The following is a 26,201-nucleotide window of genomic DNA, read 5'->3' as shown; positions in this document are numbered from 1 at the left end:
TGTATGAATTAAGTTCGTAAAAGAGACATTCTGGATGTAGTAAAATTACTTCCTGTTTGGATCTAATGGATTTAAGATTTTGGGTGATCCATAATTCCGTGTGTACAGGCAATTTTATCATTGTGCTGTTTAAATGATGGGGGTTGGATGACTTCATGACCATTTCTGTAAGTATGCAGCGGACTCTGATTAAAAGGCTGTTTCTATAAAATATCTTATGTATACACCAGAAAAGGAGTAGGCTACTTGTGAACTTAGTGGACCAGGTATAAGCCAGTTGTGATAGGCGTTAGCTACAGGGTACTATGCACCTTAATTCCAAGACTTACATTACCTTTTCAGTGGGCTTGGCTAATGGTTGCTGTGCCTCGTAGTCTTTCTTAGTTTCCAGAATTTTCTTTACAAGTCCACCTGTGGACGAGAAATAAGTCACGCAGGTTTATCTCCCCTAACACAAAAGGAGAAAGACATCCTATAGACAAAGCAGTGGAAGGTGGGGAATGATATGCTGCAGAGCTAACTGCTCTCTGCTGGTCAAAAGCTAACATTTATAGGCCAAATTACATGTTTCTTGTATCTGATAAGTTGGGGATTCCTCGGGTTATCTCCCCGAGTACGGTTAGCTTAAAGACTCCCTACAATCAGCGCTTCCCATTTCTGAATAACTATTTAGCAAAAACGTACAACCCATACCCCGGTGTGTTTCTGGTCAGTTCAGATACTCTGTTTAGCCACCACTTTCTCATTGCATCTGGTCAGTACATGGACTCTCTACAACATGCACACCCAGCCTGTCGGTTCACTTCAGGAACTCTCTTCAGCCTGGATCATAAAGGTTTAAAGGGTTCTTTCAGAGCCAAAAGTGTTCAAGTGGCAAAGTATTTAAGTTGGAGGACACCCCACAGGAATGCGTCAGCAAAGCGCAGTATTAAACCTTTCAAACATCTCTAAGTAGCAAAAAAAGGGAGCATCCAGAGGGCGCTCCCAGGATTTCAGTGTGAAAATAGCCCATAAATGGAAGACACCCAACATCCTTCTGGGTGGCAAGGAAAACATATGCAACTATGACACAGATTTTGCTGTGACTTACTCTTTTAGTGCTCCAGGCTTATTCCTGAATTCTCGGAATAAGTCAGCACCAAGCCGGAAGGGCTCCCGGCTTAATCCTTGAATTCAGGAATAAACCAGGAGTATTAAAAGAGTATGACATGGGTAATTATTTGAGAATGTGGACCACGGTGTATAGCGAGAGGTCACCATATTTCTGTGCAATAGGGTTACACTCGCTTAGTTAACAAATATTAAATACAAGGACTCAAACTGACCGAGGACACAAGCTCCAAGTGTTCCCTAGATGTTTGGGTAACAAAGAAATCATTACTGAGGACTCAACACAGATTTGATGAAAGAAAAGAAACAGAGGATTATGCATACAAGGATATTACGTTACAAACGTAAAGGCTGCCACTTAGAGAAATCGGCACCCCAGGACAAAGACCAAGAATAACAAAAAGTATGGTAGCCCACAGCAAATTAAAATACAAATCTATGAAATGGGAAAGGCGGTCATATCACTCTCACCAGCAATTTCGAGGGCTTTTAAGTTATTTTTGGTGGATGCTCAATCTAACCACAGATTACTGACCTTGTGAATATTCCCATGCCCCATGCTGATTTCGGAAACTCTTGCAACAGCTTATGCATACCATGCCACCAGCCTTTGTCGCAACTTCAGACACGATGGCACAGACCTGCATACAGGTTCCACCACTGCAGGCAGACATCAGTTTATTCATTGGATTTTTCCGCAGGTGCAGACGTTTAACATGGCTGACAAATTGGAAACGTTGACAGTGTGCAAAACCTAACTTCAAACCATATTAACTCCACATCGGAGAACGGCAAGGAAAGCGAATGGTGAGATATCTTAGGTTAGCTAGAGTACTGACCAGAAACAGTGTTACTAAAATTAACTTATGCTTCTCATGAATATTTCTAACTATGGATTCCTCATCCTGTGAATCAATATCAACGCAATGCCGCCTCCAACGAGGTCGGTTTGAGGAGTGGATTTTTACACTTGGAAGCCCTGCAGGACCAAGTGAGCAAAATGACCCTCCATGAGGATATGAGAATTGATACAGTACAGCTAGGTGAATGTATACATGGATGAATGTTCATGTGCTACCTGACAGATGGCCAAAACAGGAATTTCCTGAGCCAGGATCATAGTTGCAGCCTTTACCCTGCTGGAACGAGCTCCAAGGCCATCCGGAAATTCCTTTTAGAGGACGGCATAACTCACTTTATTTCAAAGGACAATGAAGTTAAAGGGAAATAATCTGCTTCTGAATCGCCTTTCATTCCTTCACACAGGCTGATCCAACAAAAAGTTGATTGTGCACCCAATGTCCTTATTCCTTAACACTGTGGAAATTAAGAGCATGCTGTGGATCTAACCGGTGTAGCCTTTCCTCCTCAGAGGGAAGTAGCAGTGAGAAGATCACAGGGAATATGATGTAATGTACAAGTCCTAAAAAGCAACTTGCTTGCGAAGAGGGCTGTGCACGGACACTGGACTGATGCAACAAGCACAATTGATTGCAATGAGGAATACGGTCTTCAGAGTTAGAAGTGCCATGGTATAACTATGAAGAAGCTCAAAAGGGGCACACAAAGACAGTCAGAACTAAATTGAGATTCCAATCGGGCATAATTAAGAGGCAAAGGGAAACATGTGCAAAAGCCCTTTTAATGAACACCAACAGAGCTGTCAAATGAGGTTTAACAGTGCCCAAAGCAAAACCAGGCAAAAGACAGCAAGAACAAAAGGACATCAGAGGGTCAATGTGTTTCTCCTCACACCAGGTGATGAACTTGTACCAGCAGATCCAGTAAATCGATTTTGTGGAAGCGCATCAAGCAGCCAAAATGGCATTCATCACCTCTTATAGAAGATCAGATCCTTTCACTTTGCTCTGCTCAATTTCCATGCATGGAGTTGTATATTGTAGAGATCCGGGTTTAACACCCTTTCTTGTTATTCTGACAGAAGATCCAACTGAAGAGGAAGCCTAAGTGGACAAACGATTCTGAGGGGCAGCAACTGTGAGTTCTATACAATTCTGTCATAATTCGGGGTCACCAGAATCAGCTGTGCTTGGTCTTATCTGATATTTTTTGAGGCCCCAATGAAACAGCGGCAGAGGCCGAAATACAAATAGGAGGCCCGAATCTCAAAGATGGTGGAAGGCGTCCCCTAAAGACCCTCTGGGAAGAATCTCTAGAGGACAAAAGAGACGAAGGAACAAGTTACTTTTCTTCTGTAATGCCTTATTTGGTAGAAACTCTATGTAGACGCAGATTCCTTACCGTAGAATTATCCCCTGGCGTCAGACTGGATCTGGAAATGTTTTGTGAGTAGTACCCCTACGTGCTGGTAGATGGTGTGTCTCTGCTTCAAGTGGCATCATCAGCATCGTCCATGCCACAAGTGACATGCGCAGTGCCTATATAGGCATCACCCCAGCACGCTAACAGTTTGTTTCCACGACTTTCCACGCCATCAGCACGGATCCGTGAAGAACAGTGGCTACTGGAGTGTAAAACTAGGGTCCTGAAAAGGGAGCAGCCCTATCCCTAGAAATCAGATTGCAGAGTGGGGAGGATGGGTGGGTCGGTAAGGAATCTGTGTCTAGAGTCTCCACCATATAAGGCATTAACAGAGTAAGTAACTTGTTCACCTGATAGACTTCTAGCTGCAGATTCCTTACTTTAGAACAGATATCCACGCAATACCTCCTTGAAGATGGGTCTGCAAAGCACTTTTACAACAAAAAGTCCTGCAGGACCGAATGGGTAAAGTGCCCGTACGGATGAACCTGACCAACCAGGTAGTCAAGTGAAGTCAGGTTGATTTCCATAGTTGATTAAAACCATTGCAGAACAGTAAAACCATAAAAACCGTGCAGATACAATTGCTTAAATACAAAATTGCAACTAAAATAATTTACTCTAGCATCTCTATAGCATCCAGGTAGTAGTGCTTAGTGAATGTGTGCAGAGAGGCCCACGTTGCTGCCTTGCAGATGTCCAAGACTCGGGCTCCGTGTGCTAACACAGTGGTAGCCGTCTGTCCTTTGGTGGAATGAGCAAGCAAACCCCCTGAGGGTTGCTTCTTGGCCAATGCGTAGCACATTTTAATACAGAGCCCAATCCACAGTGAGATGGTCCGTCTTTGCACGGCTTTTCCTTTCTTAGCCTCAACAGATCCAATCAAGAGTTGATCATCTTCCCAGAAGGGTTTGTGCGGTTAAGGTAGAATGACAACCCTCTTTTTGTGTCCAGCTGGTGGAGTCTCTCCTCCTCCGTAGAGAGTAAAAGGTAGGATACGTGATAAGACTGGCCTACGTGGAACTGGGTGACTACCTTCGGCAAGAAGGATACTCGAGTCTGAAGGACCAATTTGTCACACGATGTAAGGAGGCAGAGAAGACATTGCCTATAGCTACTGGGCCAGGGTAAGGATAAACAAAAGAACCTGTGAGAGGGGAGCAGATAAAGAATCAACCTTTTTCTCAGCACACCTTGCCATGAATTTATTCCAACATCCGGCGTATATCGTCTTGGTGGATGGTTGCCGAGCCTGCCAAGATAACAGTCCAGACTTTGGGCTGAAGGTTGAAAGCTGTCGACTGTCGCCGCTCCGTCTCCACACATGAAGACAGAGGGTTGATAGGTTTAGGTGGAGAACCCTCCTGTTACAAAGACATAAGATACTCCCGAAGAGGTAGCCCGATCAGACGACTGGCAGCCATGCTCAACAGCTCGAGACACCAAACTCTCCAAGCCCAGTCTGGAGCCACAAAAAGGACTTGGGCCCGGTCATGTCTCATCTTCTTTAGAACTCTGGGCAGGAGTGGTATTGACTGAAAGGCGTACAGGAGGTCTGAGTTTCATTCCAGATGAAAATCACCTCTGAGCGAGAGCCGCCTTATAGACTCCAATGTGCCAAATTGCTGATGCTGCACTTTCTCGGTGGTGGTGAATAGATCTAACCAAGGCTCTCCCTACTGCTGAAAGAGACCTTGTGCCACCTCTGAATGAAGGTGCCATTCATGATCTGCATGGCTTCTTCGGCTGAGTTTGTCCACCCTGGCCTTCAGAGAGCCAGGGTGATGTCCCAGACATGTACAGAGGCTTAGGGCCTCTTGACAAAGGGTCCATAACTCCACCTGCCCTGTTCATTGCAGTACTACATGTAGGTGGTGTTGTCCGTGAACACCTGCACTAGCCTTCCCTTGATGAAGGGTAGAAATGCTTTTAATGCCAGCTGGATCACTCAAATGTCTAACAGGTTGATGTGGAGTCCTCGGATCTCCACCTCTCTCCCAAATGGCCACCTCAGCGAGGACGTGCTGCATTTGTCACCACTGTCAGATCTGGTTGGGGAAGGGAGAGGGTTCTGCCGCTGACCTAACTGTGGTTTGTCAACCACCACTGCAGATATTTTGTAGTGCCCTCCGAGATATGGACCATGTCAGAGAGATTTCCCTGATGCTGCACCCACTCGAACTTTAGGTCCCACTGCATAGTCAGTAGGCATGTGTCACAAGCAGGATGCATGAGGCCTAGCTGCCTCTGAGCCAGTCTCACTGAAAGCCAGGATAGAGGCTGAAAATATGCATCATAGCCTGAATAGCCTGGATTCGCTGTTCAAGAGGTTTAGCCCAGAACTGTACCAGCTCCAATGAAAGGGAGCATTTGATAAAAGGTCAGGTGAGACTTTCGCATGTTTATACAGAACCCCAGCGAATGCAGTTAGTCCGCCGTAGTCTGGAGGTGGGAGTCGACTGCCTGGGATGATCCCGCCTTCAACCGCAAGTTGTGAATAGAGGGGAAAACTGGCACCATTGATCTCCTTAGATGAGCAGCTTCCACGGCCATCACCTCTGTAAACACCAGATGGGCAAAAGGGGGGGGGGGGGGAAGAGGTGAACTGAAAGTGCTCGTTAAACACTATGAACCACAGGTAACGTCTGAGGGCAGGCAGGTTTGGGATGTGGAAACATGCAAGTACAACGCTAGCATCCAGTCTCCTGGGTAGATGGTAGACAGGAATTCAGGGAGCCTGAGCATTTTGAATTTCTCCTTTTTTATGAAGAAATCGAGAGGGCACAGGTATACGATAGGAGGAGGCCTCCGTCATTCTTGGGCACCAGACAGTAGCGAGAATGGCAACCACAACCTACTTCTGCTGCCGGCACCCTCTCTATGGCTCCCTTGGCCAATAAAACTGCCACTTCCTGTCAGAGTAAGGAAAGATGGTCCACTGTCAGCCTGTTGCAAGTGGGTGGCCTGGGTGGAAGGGTGGTCATGAAGGGGAAAGAGTAGCCCCTTCAGACAATCTGAAGAACCCATCGGTTTGATGTTATCGACCTCTAGTGGTGCAGGTGTTGGCGTACCCTGCCTCCTCCTGGTTGCCCATGATTGTTGATGAGGTTTGGAGTCTGCAGCTGATGGAGGCGTGGTGGACTGGCCCAACCTCTGGCTGCCTGACCCACGGGTCTGTGGATACAGCGTCCTTGGCCAAGCAGAGTCTGGGAAGCTTGGGTGCCATGGTTGCTGGGTGGGTAGAGATGCGGCTGGAAACTCCTTCCATGGCCACGAAAAGAGCGAAAGGAAGACTGGGGTAGGCAAGGGACCATGCAAATTCCCACAGACCTGGCCGTAGCTCTGCTATCCTTGAAGTGCACTAGCACGGAGCCCGCCTGGCCTCTGAAGAGTTGGGAGCAATCAAAGGACATGTCCATGAGCAAAGCCTGAACATCCCCCATAAAGCCAGTCATCCTCAGCCAGGCGTGATGCCGTAAGGCCACCATAGAAGAAACCGCTCTGCCTAGTGAGTCAGTCGAGTCCAGCCAACATTTGAGTCCAGCCCACATCAAATTGTGAACTTAGCTGTTTCTTTCCCGTCAGCAATAGCTTGGAAAAGAATGCCTGGGCCTCCTCTGGGACCAGAGGCAGCACTTCCACAACCGAATCCCAGAGTGAATGGGAGTAACAGTCCAAAAGGCATGCAGTGTTCACTGATCACAGTGCCAGGCTGGCAGAAGAAAACATTTTCTTGCCCAAAGTGTCCAGCATTTTGGATTCCCTATCCAGTGAGGCAGTAGGGAATGTGCAAGGATTTACTCAGAAAGTGGAGTCTTTGACCACCAAGCTCTCCGGGGTGGGGTGCGGAGCAAATACAGGGGGCAATTGTCCTATTCACAGGAGCCCCTGTGCAGGGCTTGGACCAGGCTAGAGTAGGTCGTCCATGAGGGCGTCATTAAATGGGACAAGCGACTCAGAGGGAGTGACTCCCGGTTGAAGCACCTCTGTGAAGACGTTTGTCTTGACAGCCACTGAGGGCAGCTGAAGGTCTTGGACCTTGGCTATCCTCCTCACCACCATTGCAAATGAGGCGCCCTCCTCCGTAGCCACGGTAGGATGAGAGACCAAGCCACTATCTGGGGGAGGAGTTCGGTCCACTGCCAAATACTCATACCAGGCATCCTCATTGGGGTATAGGAGCTGGTATTCATCAGAGTCCAGTTCCTCTCCCAATCTTTTGAGTCCTAGCTCATATGCATAGAGCTCAGACTCTGACCTGGATGGCACAGCTCCAGTTGGAGCGGACGCTGGACAACGCTCATCCGGTTTAGAGTTGAAGTCAGGGATAATAATGGGGACGTGGTCGCCTGGAGCGTCGGCAGTGGGGCCGGTGCCGAGGAAGGTCGCAGTGGATCGACTGGTGCTGGTCCGTATCGGTCTATGGATTTAAGGATAACAACTGGCGGCACAGGCCGAATCCCCCAGCGGAAGACCAGTAGGGGCCTTTCCTGAACCTGCGAGGCCCAAAGGATTTTATGCAGGGACGAGCCACCCGAATATGAGGTATATGGGCTCATAAAATTCACAAAGTTGGCCGGGGATCGCTCCCGGAAACTTAGGGAGGCGTGGAGATGGCTCAGGGCAGGCTCAACAGCCGAGTCAGGCCTTAAGTGTTGAAGCTCCCTCGTGTCGTCGGATGACTTCGACAGATGGGGCAAAGTTGAAGACCTATTCGATTTCTTGCTCTTCTGTTTTTTTGTGTCTACCAGGATCAAGACCTTCGAGGCATCGCACGATGAGTAGCAAGGACCTTGAAGGACCGCTCCATCAAGAACTTTTGTTGCATGACGCCACAATCATGGTCGCGCATAAGGCACCAGAGACAGACAAGTTGCAGGTCTGTCACCGATATTGGTCGGTGACAGGTGCCGCAGGGCTTGAATCCAGCCTCCTCGTGGGCATCCCTGCCACACCAGGAGACAAGTCTCTAAAAAGTTTCGACAACATCGACAACATAAAAAAAAAAAAAGATAGTTAGAAATGACTGAGGACACACAAAGAAAAGAAATGTGTCAGCACACTGAGGCGGTGCCTACATAGCCACCACACACTTAACTTCCGGTGTGGACAATGCCATGCGGAGCAGAAAGTCGCCACCAGCTGGCGCTCAGAGATACTGCTTACAAAACATTTCTGGATCCAGTCTGACGCCTCAGGATAATTCTAAGGTAAGGAATCTGTGGCTACAAGTCTCTATCAGATATTGTGCATTTTTGAAGATAGTGAAAAGATCTACCAAGGGCATGCTCCACCAAGTGAAGATCTTGTTTGTCACCCTCGGTTGCCAAAAGCAATCCGGATCTGCAAGATGATGCCCACTGAGCTTAGCGCCATTTACATTAAGGGACCATGCCAGGAGACTCACTATTGAACTATCTCAAGACGATCCAGTCGCCACCTCAGGCTCATCGTCTCCAGATTGAGGGCATGGGACCCCATTCCACCTTGCTTGTTGGAGTAACACATGGTAATAATCACTTTGTGAGTGCATGGATCGACCTGTTCTTGAAGGAAGTTAGAAATGCTCGGATAGTAAAACGGAAAGAAAGCATGATGTGATCATGCTATTCTATGGGAGAAGAGAGGCATCTGAATTCTACCTAATCCGTGTAACCGCCCCAAACTGAAGTGAGCACGTTTGTCACCACTGACACCTCCAAAGGAGGAAAGGAGAACAGTCTGCTGCATGTTAGATTGGTATTTGACATTCACCACTGAAGGTCGCATGCCGCCTCCTCGGATACCCCAGCCCTCTTTATAAGGCAGGCTAGTGCGGTACCAACACCAGTTTAAGATTTCATTGAACTACCCGTATGTGCCAACAAATGCGGGGCACCGAAAGGATGCGAGACTCCAAAAGACATAGCTGTCTCAGTACCGTCAAGGCTAGGACAGAAGGCTCTAGCCTGAAACATTGTAATCATAGTCTAAATGGCTACTCTTGTCAAGGGGGGGACTCTTGTAAATGAAAATGTCCTCATGATACTCTTATTTGGCATGGCCCTAATAAAGGGAAGCCCCTGGGAATGTTGAAAATAGGTCTTGGATAATTGATGGAAAATCCCACAGTATATAGTAACAGCAACAGCCTGCAAATAGTTCAGGATATGGAGATCCAGTCTACAACAGCGAGCAGCTGATCTACAGGAATAATTGCGCCCTCTAGTTGCGAAGAACAGCCTTCAGCAATGACAAGACCTTTGTTAATACTCAAAGAGCGACACTTTCTGAGGGCTTAAAGGGTCGACATAAGGAAGTATGCATTTTGCAGGTCTAGTGAAACCATCCAGTTCTCCGGATCCAAGGCCAATAGAAACTATTCCAGCATCATCATTCTGAACTTTTCCTTCCTGAGGAATTAGTTCAAGACTCATAGGTATCAGACTTCTATCCTTCTTGAAAAGCAGAAAGTATCTGGAATAGCAATCTAGTCCCCCCTCTGCCTCAGGTAAAACTTCAATTGATCCTTTGGCAGGTAACATCATCGCTTCTGGGGACACCCGCAGAATCTGAGCAAAAACTGGAGGGACGTGAGGCAAGGTTCACAAAAATTTGCAGGACATAACCTTGCAGAGCAATCTAAAGGACCCATGGGTACAACATTGTAGACCACTAGTGGGGTATATAATTCTGAATTTGGTGCCATACGTGGCCAAATGGCTGATAAAGGGGCTTAGCAACAGTGGGACAGGGCAAGGAGGTGGAGGAGGACTGCTAACGCTGCTGGTGACCAGATACTATTGGAGGGACTGGCAGGTGGACTAAAGCAGCCTCAAAGAGTGAGCTGCAGCCATGCCACCCTTGAACCATTCTAGAGTAGAATCAGCCTTCTCAACAATCATGCTCCATCAAAAGGCATATCAATAGGTGAGGCTTGGTTGGTGCTCAAAAATCATATCCAATGCATCTAGGCATGGCGTCTGATGCTCTGTATCTGTGCTATCCAGGCTGGTACTCAAAACATACTTCAATGCATTTTGGCCACCCTGTATCATCTGTGCAAATTAACTGCGGAAGTCTTCAGACAAAGGTGGCAAAATCTTGTTTGCCATGTTCCGGATGGCATGACTGTAGTGACCACAGACATAAACTGCTCTTAGGGATTGGAGCACCAGCCAAGCCAATAAAATACTCTTTTACATAGTGTATATTTTCTTCAATTTTCTGTCTAGTGCAGCAGTGGGAAAATAATTTGGATTGACTGGTAGAGACCTGAATTATAGGACTCTCTGGAGTAAGATGCTGCTTCTGGAAAATTGGATCGCCTGAATAAAGCCCATGCTTTCTGGCAATCAGGCAACTGACTGGCAGGGTCAAAAGAATTGGCCTATGCTGCAAGATTTCTACCTGAAAAATAACCGTAGTTTCTGGTCTAGGCAACTGCAATTCTAGCACCTCTGTGGCTTTTGGTACTACCACTTCAAAAGTAGCACTTTCTTCGGTAGGGGGCCCTTAATGGGAAATTCAATTATGTCTCTGGTGAATTGTAGAAGCCACTAGTGTTTTCTAGGTCAATTGGTCTGCCTACTCATCGTAGTCTTTATTGTGGGGAACATCCTCAATACCCTGAAGAGTATCAGAGTCGGAAGCAAAGAGGACCTACATCCACCTGAAATACTGCCTGCAGGGCAAGGGGACAGGACGAGTATTCCTCATACTGAGGTCGCGCTATTGTGATGATATGGCATATCATACAGCGGGCCTTAGCCAAAGTCAGTTCCAGAGCTGCAATTCAGGTCAGGCCAGACGGCAGTAATTGTACTTCTGGAGCCAGGTATATAGCGGATAAAGAAAAAACACAGACCTGTAACAAAGGAGTTGAAGCACAGCCTGGTGCAGAAAGTGGAGCAGGGTGTGGCACAGAGTGGTCAGTTGATGTGGAGGGACGGCCTACCAGCAGAAGCCCATGTAGAGGTCCTGATGGATCTATGGTGCTTGAACGCACACCAGATGGATCCCAAACCATCTTGAAGAGCTGCAGAATATTGAGGGCTGCAATCTTTTGTGGAGTCAATGATGACCACGGATCAGAGTTTGGTGTCAGAGTCAAACCTGTAGAGTACCCACTATGAGGTGCCCCAATAGAACAAAAGCGTCAAAGGGACAAGGGGCTCAGGCTGCACCTTTTGCGTTTTTTCTTCACGTAACATTTTAATTTCATCTTGAACTCACCCAAAGATGGTGAACAGAGCAGGATCGGGAATGGCCTTATTTCTTGGAATGTGACCTACCTTATTTTTTGCATTCGGTGATGTGGAGTTTAGATTCCTGCTCCGCCATTCTCCTCAAGGGCATCAGGAAGTATTTGCGGCAGGACTTCAAGACATGTTTGGTGCTGAGACACCAAAGAAAAATGTTATGCGGGTCCCTAACAGATATCTGCTTACATCAAGAGCAGTACGGTTTATACCTTGTTGTTTCAGGGTACAACATACCTGCAACAATGTCAAAATAATGTACACTAGAAAACTCAAAATTCTTGATCGGAGTAAAAGTGTGCTGAAAAAGAGGAACTTATGTCAGCATGCAGGGGTGGCGCGTACATGTGGCTCCGCATGTCATGTTACAAATTAGGCAATAATGCCACCCGCCGGGGTGCAGAAGCTATTGCAAGTTTCTGAATCCAGATGGGCATCTGTGGAGAACCACAATTTGGCAAATCTGCTGGCAAACGCATCTATCTGATGATATAATATCACATTTCTGACGCTCTATAACAGAGCTATCGGCCCTAAGGGTGGAGGAGATGAACTATAACTGACAAGAATACAATTAACTAGAGTAAATAAATATCTACAATTCCCACCAAAAAGAAAAAAAGCCTTAAGTCTGGATTTGCAGAAATCAGTGAAGTCCACTCTCATTTAGGAGCCTTTGCATTACCCGAATGTGTACTAATTTGCAACTAACAGTAAAGAAGCATATTTGCATTCTGAACCTCATACTCATCAGTTGTTCACACCAATAAAAAAACTTTTTTATGCATAAAAGAATGCTATGGACTTACGTAGCTCTAGGGATGAAGTCCAATGTATTCAGTGCCCATGCAGAAATAAATGTCATCGGGCAATAGACTAATCCGGCAGCAATGACAACGAAAACAAAACTTTTCAAACGATGTACGATTGCTGTCCCTACTTTTTGGGGCAACTTTTGAAATGAAAAGTAGGGTGTTGATAAATGTCTTCAATCCACTGAGATGATTAGTAGGACCTGAGTAAATTACTGTAGGTATTGAACAACTAACTCTGATCACCGACAAGTGGTCTATTCTGATCCTACGAAAGGAACATTTATAGCCACCAAAGGTTGCATGCACCATTCAGCTCTATAGCTTGGCTATCTTTTAGCAAATTCTGAACAAGTATGAAAGATTTGATTATAGAAAAAACATCTCTATGGAGCTTATCAGACGCCCTCATTCATTACAAAACAGATAACTACACAATAAATAACTTTTCTTACACTTGTGATAGCTCAGAACACAGCATAACGAAACACTATATTACAGCCCTGCTAATGACAAACACATGCCTACAACACAACCAGTTATATATATAAATCAGATGACAGGTTGAGACAGGTGACTAATGTCATACTTTTCCTGAACCTCTTCGGGGGACTAAGTTACAAGAATGCTATGTCGTTGAAGCGTTCCCTCACATTTGAAGAATTTGCATAGATGGCTGAGAGGGATGGAGGTGCTCTAGGTGCAGAAGTTTTAAATGTTGAGACCCACTTTTGAAATCCCTTTAGGATGAAAGTGCAGCAGTCTAGGGATTAAAATAATACATCACAATAACACCGATTTTGAAAGGGTGAATGAGCTGGTTTAGTAAAATGACTTATCAGGATGCCATCCTCATCTTGTCCATAAGAGCCTAATGATGGCATGGTACGTATTGCCATATCAGAATGACTAGGTCCATGCAGGACACAATCTGTGCGCCTAGAGCACCAGTGAATGGTCCAAAAGGAGTCAGCGCAACGCACCAGACCCTCAATTATAGTATCGGCAATGAAACACCGGTGGCTCTATAAAGAAAAACATTACGGAAACAAAGGTTTCGAATTTTCACAGGAAAACGAGGGTCATAGTTGGAAAAGGCCCCCATTCTAGAATGGCGCATGTGATAATGGGGTTGGGGTATGATTTCATGAAGTTCAGGATGAGGTAACAAAGGACCAGAAAGCTCTTTGTCGAGGGACAGGTGATTTAGCTGCCCAGGTAAACAGATGTTATGCAGGGGAAACGCTTTAGAATGCAGTATTTCAACCAATGACCTGCATGCTGGAACAGCAATTTACGAGGCTGAAGAAGAGAAGATGCTTCTAAAACATTTAAAATAAACTCAACAAAATGGAGGAGGGGAGGGGGTTCACAGCCAGGAACACAACATCTAGCCACAAACTCAAAATCAAATCGAAAACTGATCTCCAGGCTTCTAATCTTGCAGCTCCCCCCACTCCACAATACGGTAGACTGAATGTCAGCTCACAGAATAAAGCTGTGCTCTCAACACACTGCGCTACGCACACACCATGCCTTACCGTGCTTCTCGTCCCCATCCAGTTCAACGGCAGGCTCCTGCAAATACAAAGCAAAGACGCTTATTTGGGATTCCACAATATTTATATGCCTGCAGATAGGAATCTTGTACTGATGTCTGGGAAAATTACATACGCGTACTTCTTCATCTCTAGATTTTGTAACACAGCTAGTTAACAGCACGTGGTGATCTAGAAATTACTAATAAACACAAACGTATACATCCGTGTCTTTGACAAAGAGAGCTGAATACTGGATGCTATGATGGGCCTTCACCATGGACACTCTGATAAGGCAATAATGGATGACCTATGGTGAATGATGGCTATGGAGCGGTCAAGAGCCTTAGTGCTCCTTGACCTCACCACAGCCTTTGATACAGTTGATCATAAAATACTATTTACCAGATTAACCCCTCCCATGCTCGTGACGGAACCGCTCCATCACGAGCCTCGGGTGGGCTGTGCTGGTGACGGAGCGGTTCCGTCACGGCCCGCTCGGCGCGCCTGGGTGGCGCTGATTACGCGGCACGTTCTATTGCGCGGGCGGGGCCGTGACGGAACCGCTCCGTCACAAGCACAGCCCACCCGAGGCTCGTGACGGAGCGGTTCCGTCACGTGCATGGGAGCGCCGCGCGGCCCCCCCTTCCCCTAGCGCTGCGGCGGAATTGCAAAGGGGTTAATAGACTGTGATATCAAAGACTTTCTGAAAGCCTTTCTGATCAATAGACCACAATGATAATGAACCCTCCCTATAGTGGAGATCAACTGAGTGTGGCGTGTCCCAGAGGTCCATTGTGCTCCCTGTCCCTTTAGTCTGTACACTGGACCCCTGGCGTTTCAGTTACATCAGACCGGGGTCCCATTTTATATGTAAACAGTGTTTTAGCCACTCCTCCGGTAGCTGGCATCCAAACTGTTGCTAATCCTGGACTTCAAGCCCATGTCACCAAAGTTGCTTCTGCCACTCGAAATGCTTGAAAAACATCTTTTTTTTTTGGGCCAGGAATTAAGGGCACTGATGATTGTGGCGTTCATTCAATCGCATCTAGAACGTGGCAATGCTTTATTCCTAAATATCCCTGAGGGCCTACTTGCTCAACTGCAACTTGTGCATAATGCAGCATCTCCTCTCCTGCGTGGCCTTGGGAAATATGACAGCATTTCACCAACCTTTGAAGCTTTGCACTGGCTGTCAGTGCACAGACACATTATTTTAAAAACGTTAACTATGGTGCACAAAACAGTTCTCTAAAAGCCCCCCATTCCTGGCAAGTACATCTACTTTGTATGCGCCATATAGGTCCCTGGGTTCCAAGTATACATTTCTGCTTCGAGTACCAAAAGTCAAACCAGTTACTTTTGGGGATAAATCCGTTTCAGTCACCGATGTAACAGTATGGAACATCTCACCCCTCCATCTGACAAAGGCACCTTGACTACTACACTTCAGGAAGTCTTTTGGGCACTTATTCTCTTCTCACTTCTTCACGCACTTGACCAATAATGATCAACAAGTGCTTTTTCACTGTTCAATTGCTTGAGCATCAAGAAACGTTGGTAGTCGTGCACTAAACAAATACCTGCTAACATGACAGGAACCTTAAGCCCTCTCAATCCTTAAATTATCCTGGCTCAACAATAAGTTTTGGAATATAGTGTTCACAGCCAGCTACCCCAAACTAGAGAGGATATGAAGTGGCACCTGGAAACCAGCAGGAACACACGATTTGTCACTTAGTGAGGAGACAGAGGGAGAGAGGACTGAGAGAAAGAGAAAGAGGACAGAGAGATTGAGAGAGAAAATGTGATTTAGATGTGCCAACCATCTATAAGGTGTTTAAAAGCAGTAACATAACTGAGATGTTGTGAGTACGTTTACAATTAAGCTAAGAATTGCTGAGTCAAAAATGTTTTCAGCCATTGTCATTGCCCATGTAGAGTGCTTGAAGAAAATACTACTTATTGGGCACGCGGCATGAGGCCACTAAGCAAAATGTTTTTATTTTTAAACCCCCCAAAAAACGATTTGTTGCGTTTTACTTCCCACAAGCAGAAAAAACCAAGTGTAGACATATGAGGAAACTGGTCAGAGTTTCTCTAATAGCATGTACATGTCCATGTTAGCACACCAGTTATATTAATTCTGAAGGGCGTTGGGAGGGAGGGGGAGTGAGCGAGCGAGAGAGAGAAACAGAGACAGAAAGAGAGCGAGAGAGAGAGAGAGAGAGAGAGAGATCCAGTTTTGCACAATGCCCCTTCATTCTAGCATCAATCACAGAGAGTGGGCTTCGCAGTCTCATGCCGCTACAGAAGAAAAATGCATCAGACAGAATCCCATCCACCCCGACTCTTACTAGTGGTCTTATGTACAACAGCTTAATCCAACCAAAGAAACTGCAGGCCAAAGCCCAATTTTCTACGGTAACCTGAACATGAAAGGCCATTTATCAGCCGTGACCCGTGCAGGTAGGAGCAGTGGGGCCGAGGGGATGGGCATTTGACACACGACCACGAGGGAAAATTAAATAAATAATTAATTTTACCTCGTCATCATGTCCAAATATCCCCGCCCTTCCCGGCCCCACCGCTCTTACCTGCACGGGCTGCGGCTGCCATTTATTATGCAGAATGCTAACAGTGGTCAAAGAGGGCTAATGCCAACTCTTACCCACTAAGAATGTGTGAGCATCCAGGTTCTAATCCATAGTATCGGAGAGTTTTACACCAATGTTTGGTTAAAACTGAAGGGGGCCACAAGAAATCATTAGAGCATGGGTCAGATAGCAACATTTTGACGCAGATGGTCCAATAAGACGAATAGGGCAGTTACAACAACGGAAACGATGGTATAATCCGAGCATTTAGACTAAATTTACTATATGAACTCCGATAGAGTCCTATTCTGTCATGTTTAATTCTAAAATCATATAGCATGAATGGACTAGAAGTTTTAATTCAATACTTTACTTTCATGCACTTACCCTTGAAAACTGACATTTTCAATTTCTGTAGGGCTCCTAAATAAGGGCATGCCTTTTAAATATTCTCTCATTTCAAGAAGGACCACAATGAAAATATACTTTATTTATATGCAAAGAATATTTGCAATAACGAGACAGTTCAAACAGCACATGTTTCTGGAAAACTGTAGCTCTAACAGAATAATATATACTTCTTTGTTCACTCATGGCCAAGATGACTACAAACGGAGAATGGCGGCGTCGGCGTAGGTGCTCCGTCCACACCGGAGCAAACTTGCGGTTCGCGCTCTTCATGTAGGCAGCAGGAGGCAGCTCCCGTCGGCGGAAGGTCCTGGGCATGTCCTGAGCTCAATTTCAGCGCTACTGCTCCTTTGCTTTATGGTTATTTGCCGGTCTCTTCTCCGGTCGTGGCCCCGCATCGGCCGCGACCGCCATTTTGTCTGCGAATGCCTGCAAGTGCCTCAGGAGCGCGTCTTACCACGTGATGGATTCCTGGCCCCCCGAGTCTTCCTGGAATAAATAAATCATTTCTTATGGCACAGGAGGAGCTGCCCTTACATTTCAGGTGACTTTCTTCTACTTATTTGGCATTTTTTATTCATACAAGCTGAAATTTCCTGCCTCCTCAACTTCGGCGGCCATTTTATGCTTCTAAACTGTACCTCCTGGACTCACAGACTTGAATGATTTTCTCTTTTGGCTTTACACAGTCCTTTGCTAATACAGCTTGGGTCTAAAGCCTTTTCACTGCGCATCTTTATTTTACGCATATATTGGATCCTGCAAAGTGCCTGTTTTGATTTCCAACCTTGTAATGTGTTTTCAGTGGGCTTTTACTTCACGGGCAAGTTGATGGCGGATCTTATTGGCAAGGTTCAGAAGCGCAACTATATTAAGAACTCCAAGTTGTTCACGGCATTGGCTCATTTAGAAGCCTCTTAATCTCCCCCTCCTAGTGAGACGCTGTCGAATATGGAAGCCTCTTCACAGGCTTCAGGGAAAATTAACTCTAAGAGGTTAAAAAAAGACCCACCCTCACCTCCTAAATCCTCTTCGACCATTTCAATGGAGTTATTACTTGAAGAGATAAGGGCCCTACGCCCCTTCATGGAAGAAACCAATACTAAGCTGCAGATTCATACTGACAACTGGTCTTTGATGGATGCAAGAATGACATCGGTGGAGCAAAGTGTTTCTTCTCTTCAGGACTCTGCTACTAAAGTCACCCACATGCATACGCAGATCTCTTCTCTCCAGAAGCAGGTGGAGGACCTTGAAAATCGGAATAGGCGTAACAACCTCCTCCTCTACGGCCTGGTGGAAGGTTGTGAGGGGAGTGACCCCATTACTTTTTTCAAGTCTTTTCTTCCTAAACTTCTGCATTTGCCCGAAGATACCTCGCTCAATATTCAACGTGCTCACAGGCTTGGTCGGGCTTCTTCCTCTCTTTCGACATCAACGAAACCAAGAGGTGTAATTATGTATTTCCTAGAATACACAGACCTGTTGAAAGTCCTCTCAGCGGCCAGAGCTTCTCCTCGCCTTACATGGTCGGGTTCAATTTGTTCTTCGCGCACGATTATGCCAGAGCCACTGCAAGCGGCCGTAAGGCCTTCTTGGACATGAGACCTGATCTTCGTTCCATTGGTGCCAGATATGGTCTTTTCCACCCCTGCCTATTCAAAGTCACCTACAATAATAAGACTACGACCTATGAGGATCCTATGCGAATTCGGAGTTTCCTGAATTCCTGTGGCCCGGCTGACATGGATTCCTCTGGCCCTTCTTCTTTCCCACCGTGACTTTTCTGATGATGTAGATTGCTATTTTAGTTTGTTATGCTTGTTGGTTTTTCAGGTTTAAATGTTCTCAAGTTCGCATGTTCTCATGACACATTTTTGTTTTTCATTGTTTGCCTTTTTTATTGTAGTTTTCTGTCTCTTGGTAGTCCCCATTCTTCGCCTTTTTTTTTTTGCCTTTGTCACCTGACGTTGACTTTTCCTGTTGTTTTTCTTCCTCCACAGATCAATGTTTTGCGTTCCGTAGTGTTTCTCTGGTTGGACGTCTCACTGGCCCCGATTGCTATGTCTTCTCCAGATGGCCCTACCTCCCTCCCTTTACCGTCACGTACGTTTTCGTCCGTCCTTGTTCCTGATTGTACTCTCCTCAAACCACCTTTTGTAAGTACCTCCCTTTCCCTTTTTGACATGTTTTTCCTTGTTTTGATATTTTCCCCATTCTCTTCTGGTACATTGGTGCCATTCTCTTCTCTGCTGTTTTTCTCTTTCTATTTCTTTCTCTTTCCTTTCCTCTTAGTTGCTTGTTGGGTCCATTGGCCTCGCTTTTTTCTCTTTACATATTTCATTCTCATGCCACTCTACTTTTCCACTTATTCATGTTCACATCTTCCGCTCTTTTGCCTTTCCATTTTCCTTTTGGTTCACTCATTTACCTCTTTATCTATGAACACTTTTTTCTCTCATTGGCCTATAATTACCGTTCCTTTTGGTTTCTGTTGTAATTTCATATCGCTCATGCTATTTATTCTGCTTTTTCCTTTTTCTATTGCATCTCTATTGCATCTCTGATTTTTCTTCTACTCCTACTTCTGCTCATTCCTCCTTTTCTCTTCCCCTACTTCTTCTTTTCACTTTCCTTTGCTTTTACTTGTTCTGAGGCTCTCTTCTGTTGCTTTATTTTTTTCTTGCACTACATCTCTTATTTTTCTTGATGTCGGTACGTATTGTTTCTTGGAACGTTAAAGGTCTTCACTCTCCCATTAAGAGACAAAGAATCCTCTCTCACTTAGCCAAATTGAATGTAGACATTGCCTTTTTGCAAGAAACCAATTTGTCTGACACTGAAGCTGCCAAGCTTAGGAGAGGATGGGTAGGTGCTGTATTTTCTGCCCCTGGTGATGGTAAGCGCAATGGTGTAGTTGTATTAGTTCGCAAATCTTTCTCTCATTCACTACTAGTCTCTGAATCAGATCCAGAGGGTAGGTGGTTGTATGTCAAACTTTCCTCAAGGGGTATCCCCATTTCTCTTCTCAATGTTTACGCTCCTACTGGTGGTGACCCTGCCTTTTGGCGCACAATGGCCACTCGTATCACTGAATTCATTGATGATAACTTTATCTTGGCGGGAGATTGTAATCTACCCTTTGATCCCTTTTTAGATAGACACTCAAAAGCTTCCTTCATCCCTAATAAGTCCCATAAACTCTTTGTTCAAGCACTTTCCCAGCACAAACTTATTGATGCTTGGCGTTTATGTAACCCAACTTCTAAAGAATTTACCTTTTATTCCCCGTCCCATCAATCACAGTCACGTATTGATTATATTTTCCTTTCCCATCACATTTCACAGTCCCTTACTCATGCTGTATGTGGCCCCATTTTGCTTTCTGACCACGCCCCTGTTATGATTAACATTGACATCTTACCCAAGCCTAATGGGCCTAAAAGGTGGCGTTTTAACAATACCCTACTTCTGGATCCCAATTTACCACTTCCTTTGTTGATTTTACCACGGAATTTTTTAATATCAATGATACAGCTTCTCTGCCCAGGCACACCATTTGGGATGCTTACAAGTCTGCAGCCAGGGATTTCATCATTGGTCACGTGGCTAAAAAGCGTAAGACCGCTCGTAAACGTACGAGCGATCTTCTCCTAGCGATTAAAAATTTGGAACACACTTTTTATACTTCCCACTCACAGGAAAGTTTGACTGTTCTTATTGATGCCAAGATGAAATTTAACAAACAATCTACCGAAGATGCTTCGTTATACTTGTTGAAATCTAGTTCAAAGTTTTACGGGGGTAAGAACAAAGCAGGGAAAGTTTTAGCTAATTATTTAAAAGTCAGGCAAAACAAATTAAATATTGAATCTGTTTATGATGTTAATTCTGTTTTAAAACACAAAGATGCTGACATTTTAGAGGAATTTTCCCATTTTTACTCTTAGCTTTACTCTTCTGAAACTCAACCTACTATCCTCTCTCTTTCTTCTTTTTTTTCCAGCATTCAAACACCTCACAATTTTCCTGTTGATTTATCCGTTCTTGAATTGCCCATTTCTGACCATGAATTACTCACTGCACTCCAGTCACTCAAGAAGGATAAAGCTCCTGGACCGGACGGGTTCACAGTTGAGTTCTATCAGCATTTTTCTCAATTACTGATATCCAGACTCCACTCCCTTATTGATTCTTTCATACTTAGCGGCAATTCCTCTGGCACATTCTCAGACGCCCACATTTGTGTTATCCCTAAGGAGGGAAACATACCCAGCATTGTAAGAACTACAGACCAATTTCTTTGGTTAACATAGATTACAAGATATATGCTAAATCACTTGCTATGCGATTAGATCCCTTCCTCCCTGATTTACTGGGTCCGGAACAATCTGGATTTGTTAAGGGCCGCTTCATCACTGATAATACTAGACTTTTGTTTAATGTCCTGTCCAAATCCCCACGGTTCCATGATTCATTAACAGCAATCGCTTTAGACGCAGAAAAAGCGTTTGATAGCGTGGAATGGACTTTCCTTTTCTCTGCCCTCAAATGGTTTGGTTTTAGTCCTAATTGTATCTCCTTTATTTCTTTCCTTTATTCCAGTCCCAGAGTGGCGGTTTGTGGTAATGGTTTAGTGTCTTCTTTTTTCAACCTAGGTAGAGGGGTCCGTCAGGGTTGCCCCCTTTCCCCCTTTCTATTTAATTTGGCCTTAGAACCCTTTCTTTCTAAACTCCGTCAAAATCCTAACTTGCATGGATTCCAGATTTCCCAAACACACATCAAACTTGCTGCTTATGCAGACGATATTCTACTCTTCATGTCTAATCCCGCCACCTCCATTCCCGCATTTCTGGCTGAAGTTCATGAGTATTCACAAACTTCTGGATATAAATTGAACAATGATAAATGCGAAATTTTAGCCCTCACAAAATTCACCTTCAAACCTGACTTTGCTGCTTCCAATTTCACTTGGAGTCCCTCACATATCAAATATCTTGGGTTACACTTTACCCCTTCCCTTCCTGATACTGTTTCGTTATGCCTCAATAAATGCACCCAGAAATTATTTGATCTCACTTCTAGATGGCATCCTCTCTATCTTTCCTGGTGGGGTCGCCTTGACACGATTAAAATGATGCTTTCCCCCATAGATCTCTACACCATCTCCAATATCCCAGTTCCTATCCCTACTAAATTTTTTAGGAAAATTAACACTATTCTCTCTTTATTCCTTTGGTCGGGCAAAAAAGCACGTATGTCCCTGCTCAGATTACGACTTCCCAAATCAGAGGGTGGGGTCAATTTTCCAGACTTTCCTACTTATCACAAAGCATTCCTTTTGCGACAGGCTTCCTTCTGGTTGCGAGACCCTGTTGAATCTTCCCCCTTATGGGTTGCAATTGAGCGTCTTTCTTTACTCCCTTTTACTTTTGCTGAATACCTCTCATTTTCCCGTAAGCCTCAGTTTCTCTCCACTCCTATCCATAAGTTCACCACTAAATTACTTTTATCCACGCCCCGGATCCTCCTTCTTCTGTAGCTGAATTTCTCAGTACCACCATCTGGTATAATAATAGTATTCTCATTAACCACAAGCCCTTTTATTGGAAGTCTTGGAGGCAAAAGGGATTGATCTGGGTTTCTCAACTCTTTTCTGGTTCCGATTTCTTACCTTTTTCCGTTCTCAGCCAAACTTTCAATCTCCCCCTTTCTTTCGCCCGTAAATTTCTCACGCTCAAGGACGCAGTTCTGCCCACCTATGCCCGCCTTTCTCAATCTCTCGCTCAGCCTGCCCCTCCTAACCCTACTTTGCAACTCCATTCCTTATTGCGAACCTCCCCCACAGCTTCCTCAATATACCACTCATTTCACAAGATCCTCTCTCCAAGGGCAAAATCCAAGGTAGAGGAACAATGGTAGTCTGATTTCGCCATCTCCTGGCCCACCTCCCTTTGGGATAAACTGTGGACCAAGCTCCGCAAATCACCCAGAGCTGCTTTTCTCACACAAACACTTTTCTTTATTTATAATAGACTTCTCCTTACACCACATATGTTGAATAAGAGATTTTCCTCAGTCCCTGATCTTTGTTGGTCTTGTTCATCACCCAAGGCTACTCTTTTTCACATGCTGTTTTCCTGTACTGTTATTCACGCTTTCTGGAAACAAGTTTGGTCCCAAATCAATTCCATATTTCGTACTGCATCTCCCTTTTCTTTTGTTAATATTTTTTTAGGGAGTCTTTCTCCTTGTTGGGCAGATATTGATTTTAATGTGCGAATTGTTGACTTGCTGTTAGCTGTCGCATTCCAACAAATTACTGTTAATTGGAAAAATTTCACTAATATTTCTTTTAGAGCATGGTGGTACAATGTATGTCACAATCATAGACTATATACTGCTTTTGTTTATCCCCTTCACCTTGCAACAAAGCGAAATGATTTATGGCTTCCTGTAACCTTGTTCCTAGACGTATGTGCTAAACTTTCCTCTCATTTACCGCCCACTCAGCAAGAGGTTTCTAAACCTCCTTGATTGACCTTATTGCTCCTTTACATTTTCTGTATCCCATTTTTTCTCACATTATTTCCCGTACCGCTTTTTGTTATATAGCCTCACTTATTTATTATCTCCTACTTTAATGTTTCTTATTATTGCCATGTTTTACTTAATTCTACTAATGATGCCGTGTTTTACTTTTTCTCATGTATTGACACCCTTACTTGTCTAATAAAATTCTTTTGAACTTAAAAAAAAAGATGACTACAAACGCCAGGCAGGTACATTGACCTCAGCTAAAAGGCAGAAGGGAGCACTTCAAGTTTGACTGCTTGAATCTCTTTGAAGAGATCTTCACTATGCCAAGATCAATAGAACTTATCCATCTGTTTTATTCCTTAGGGACAGAGTCACAATCCTTGAAACCAAAATAGAATGAAGAAGCAGAAAAGGAAAACTGTGTGGGAAAATATTTTGCAAGACCAGCTCTGTCAAATCAAGCACTGGCTATAAGGTGCTGTGCATTTGCCAAGGTATACACGGAAACTCAAGTGAAAGTCATAAAGAGCTCTAAAGGAGGACTTTTTTGATAAATTTAGCAGAAGAGCGTGATCTGTTTTGGCCACTGCAGTATAAAGCATAAGGTTTCAAAGATACATAAGCAAGTACTTTATTAGAAAGACCATGACACAAATCCAAGTTCAAAAAGCACTATTGCAAAGTTCCCTTAATGACATCAAGCTCAGTGTCTGATCAGCAGTGCTCGTCTAGTGAAGAAATGCTCAGAAGCCCAAGTGGATGCTTTCAGTTTCTTCACAAGACACCAGCAAATAAATATAGAGATATCTTTTTTGCCCTTTGTCATGCATCCTTCTGAACTGGTACTAATTACGGCTACTTTAGCTTCTACTCGCTGCCAGTTAACCTCATGGCAACCAATCTCTCAGTATAACCTCTCTTTATTATTATAGGTTTGTAATTGCCATTCCATCAGAAACTAGTATGCATGCTGATCACAATGGGCTTATTGTAAGAAGAAACACAAGTAAAGCTTTTTGTACATTCAACTTACGGAGTCTAAAGAAAAATACTGTTGAACGCAAATTAACGAAGTAAAATAATGTCATACATTTTGGAAAATATCTTGGATAAATATTTAGCTTTTATGTTGAGGGGCACTTTATTCTTGTAATGTAGTTGAACACTCATAGTAAAATGCTATCAGATACGACAGGTGGCTGAAAAGCAAGAAAAATGTTACAGAAGCCATGAGAAAAAGGGTAAGCCACAGTGATACATTCTGTTTCGGATTTCCCATTTCATAGAAACTTTCCGTTTCACAGAAAACATGACCTTATTAGTCCTTCATTTGGCCAGCAAAAAAAACAGGTCTCATTTTTGGAAATAGTGCACAGAATGGAAGTGGGTGGGCGGGGGACAGAGTGCATGGAAATCATGGGTCTTAGCCCAATATATAGACCAAACCTCTCAGTAAACTGATACATCACTTCACTCCAGGCCAGGTTGTAAGAGAAAGTAAAAACTGGAGCACCAAGAGAGAGGGTGAATGGGTAGTCTTAATATAAAACCTAACTCCAGTCTATTTGACCACAAACATCATTCAAGGCTGCTTGCAGCACTTGCGCAAGATTTCGCAGCTGGTGGAATTCTCCAACCCGGTGGAATCAGAATTTTTCACATTCCTCTATTCTGTTATTTTAGCTCTTTTTTTAAGCCGTTATGTTCTCTAATACTCCTGTGATGAGAGACACATTATATGAATGTCTGTAGCAAATACAGGAGTACAAATGCAACTCAACTGAGGGGCTCCAATAGTTAAGTCACAGCATTTCAACCCACTGAAATAATACTGCACCATCTTTAGAAAGTGCAGGGCAGTTTTACAAGACCTTCCCAAAGAGCCAATGGTGAGTCTACCCTTAAATATTCACGGCAAATAACGCGAAACGGATAGCGTTCTTCAAAACATATACACTTGTAAATCATCTTTTTCTCCAGGGGCTCAATGGCAGATTTAAGAAGAATTAACTTGTAGATAAAATAAACCACAGCAGTAGTTGACTCTCCCATGACCCAATAAAAGCAGTAGTTTTCCCACAGCAAGCAAAGGAACGGTGCAGTCCACATACGGCTGATCTAAGCTCAGGCCAACACAAGGAGGTCATCACTGCTACTCACCGTCTCCATTTCTGGCATCTCAGGGGGAACAGGGGCTGCTTCCTCCACCACAAACTGCTCATCTTCATCGTCATCCTCCTTCTGTTTATCAACAATGACACTGGGGACTAGCTTGCCACTGCTGACCCTGAGGAGAAAGCGCGCCCACCCAAATATTTATAAATGGAATGAGTGTTCACATTTGAATATTTTATAAAACACTATGTTGATTTAAAAGAAATTGGCACGGAGTTTCCAAATGCATCTCAAACAGCAGACAACACACCCGGTATAAACAAGCAAAAGAGGGTGTGGGTAGAGATAAAACTGTTACAAAAGACTTGGTATTGGACACCCAAACAGCGTGCAGTCATTAAGATGGAGGGGTGGAACAGGAGAATGTGGTAATCGCTACAGCTACTACATACTTAATTATGAGGTTCAATAAATTATGGCACATCTGCTAAGTACGAGAATTTCCAACACAAAAGAATTTATATTTTTAATGGGTGGAATCAACAGATCAATGCTGTG

At 44.4% G+C, this 26,201-nt stretch overlaps 1 protein-coding gene across 5 annotated transcripts in view; it reads right to left on the bottom strand.

The window, feature by feature from the left end:
• Positions 1-26,201, bottom strand: part of TRAF3IP1 (TRAF3 interacting protein 1) — a 337,634-nt gene that overhangs the window by 25,704 nt on the left and 285,729 nt on the right. For all 5 annotated transcript variants that reach the window (XM_078681404.1, XM_078681405.1, XM_078681406.1 and 2 more), the window contains 3 exons: positions 25,689-25,815; positions 13,987-14,023; positions 335-411 (listed from right to left, as the gene is read on the bottom strand). In XM_078681404.1, coding sequence (XP_078537530.1) covers positions 335-411; positions 13,987-14,023; positions 25,689-25,815 — 241 coding nt within the window. The remainder of the gene's footprint in view (positions 1-334; positions 412-13,986; positions 14,024-25,688; positions 25,816-26,201) is intronic.

This window comes from Lissotriton helveticus, chromosome 3_1, assembly GCF_964261635.1.
Source record: "Lissotriton helveticus chromosome 3_1, aLisHel1.1, whole genome shotgun sequence".
Taxonomy (NCBI): domain Eukaryota; kingdom Metazoa; phylum Chordata; class Amphibia; order Caudata; family Salamandridae; genus Lissotriton; species Lissotriton helveticus.
Note: the sequence above shows the minus strand (reverse complement) of the source record. Positions and strands in the feature narration are given on the sequence as shown.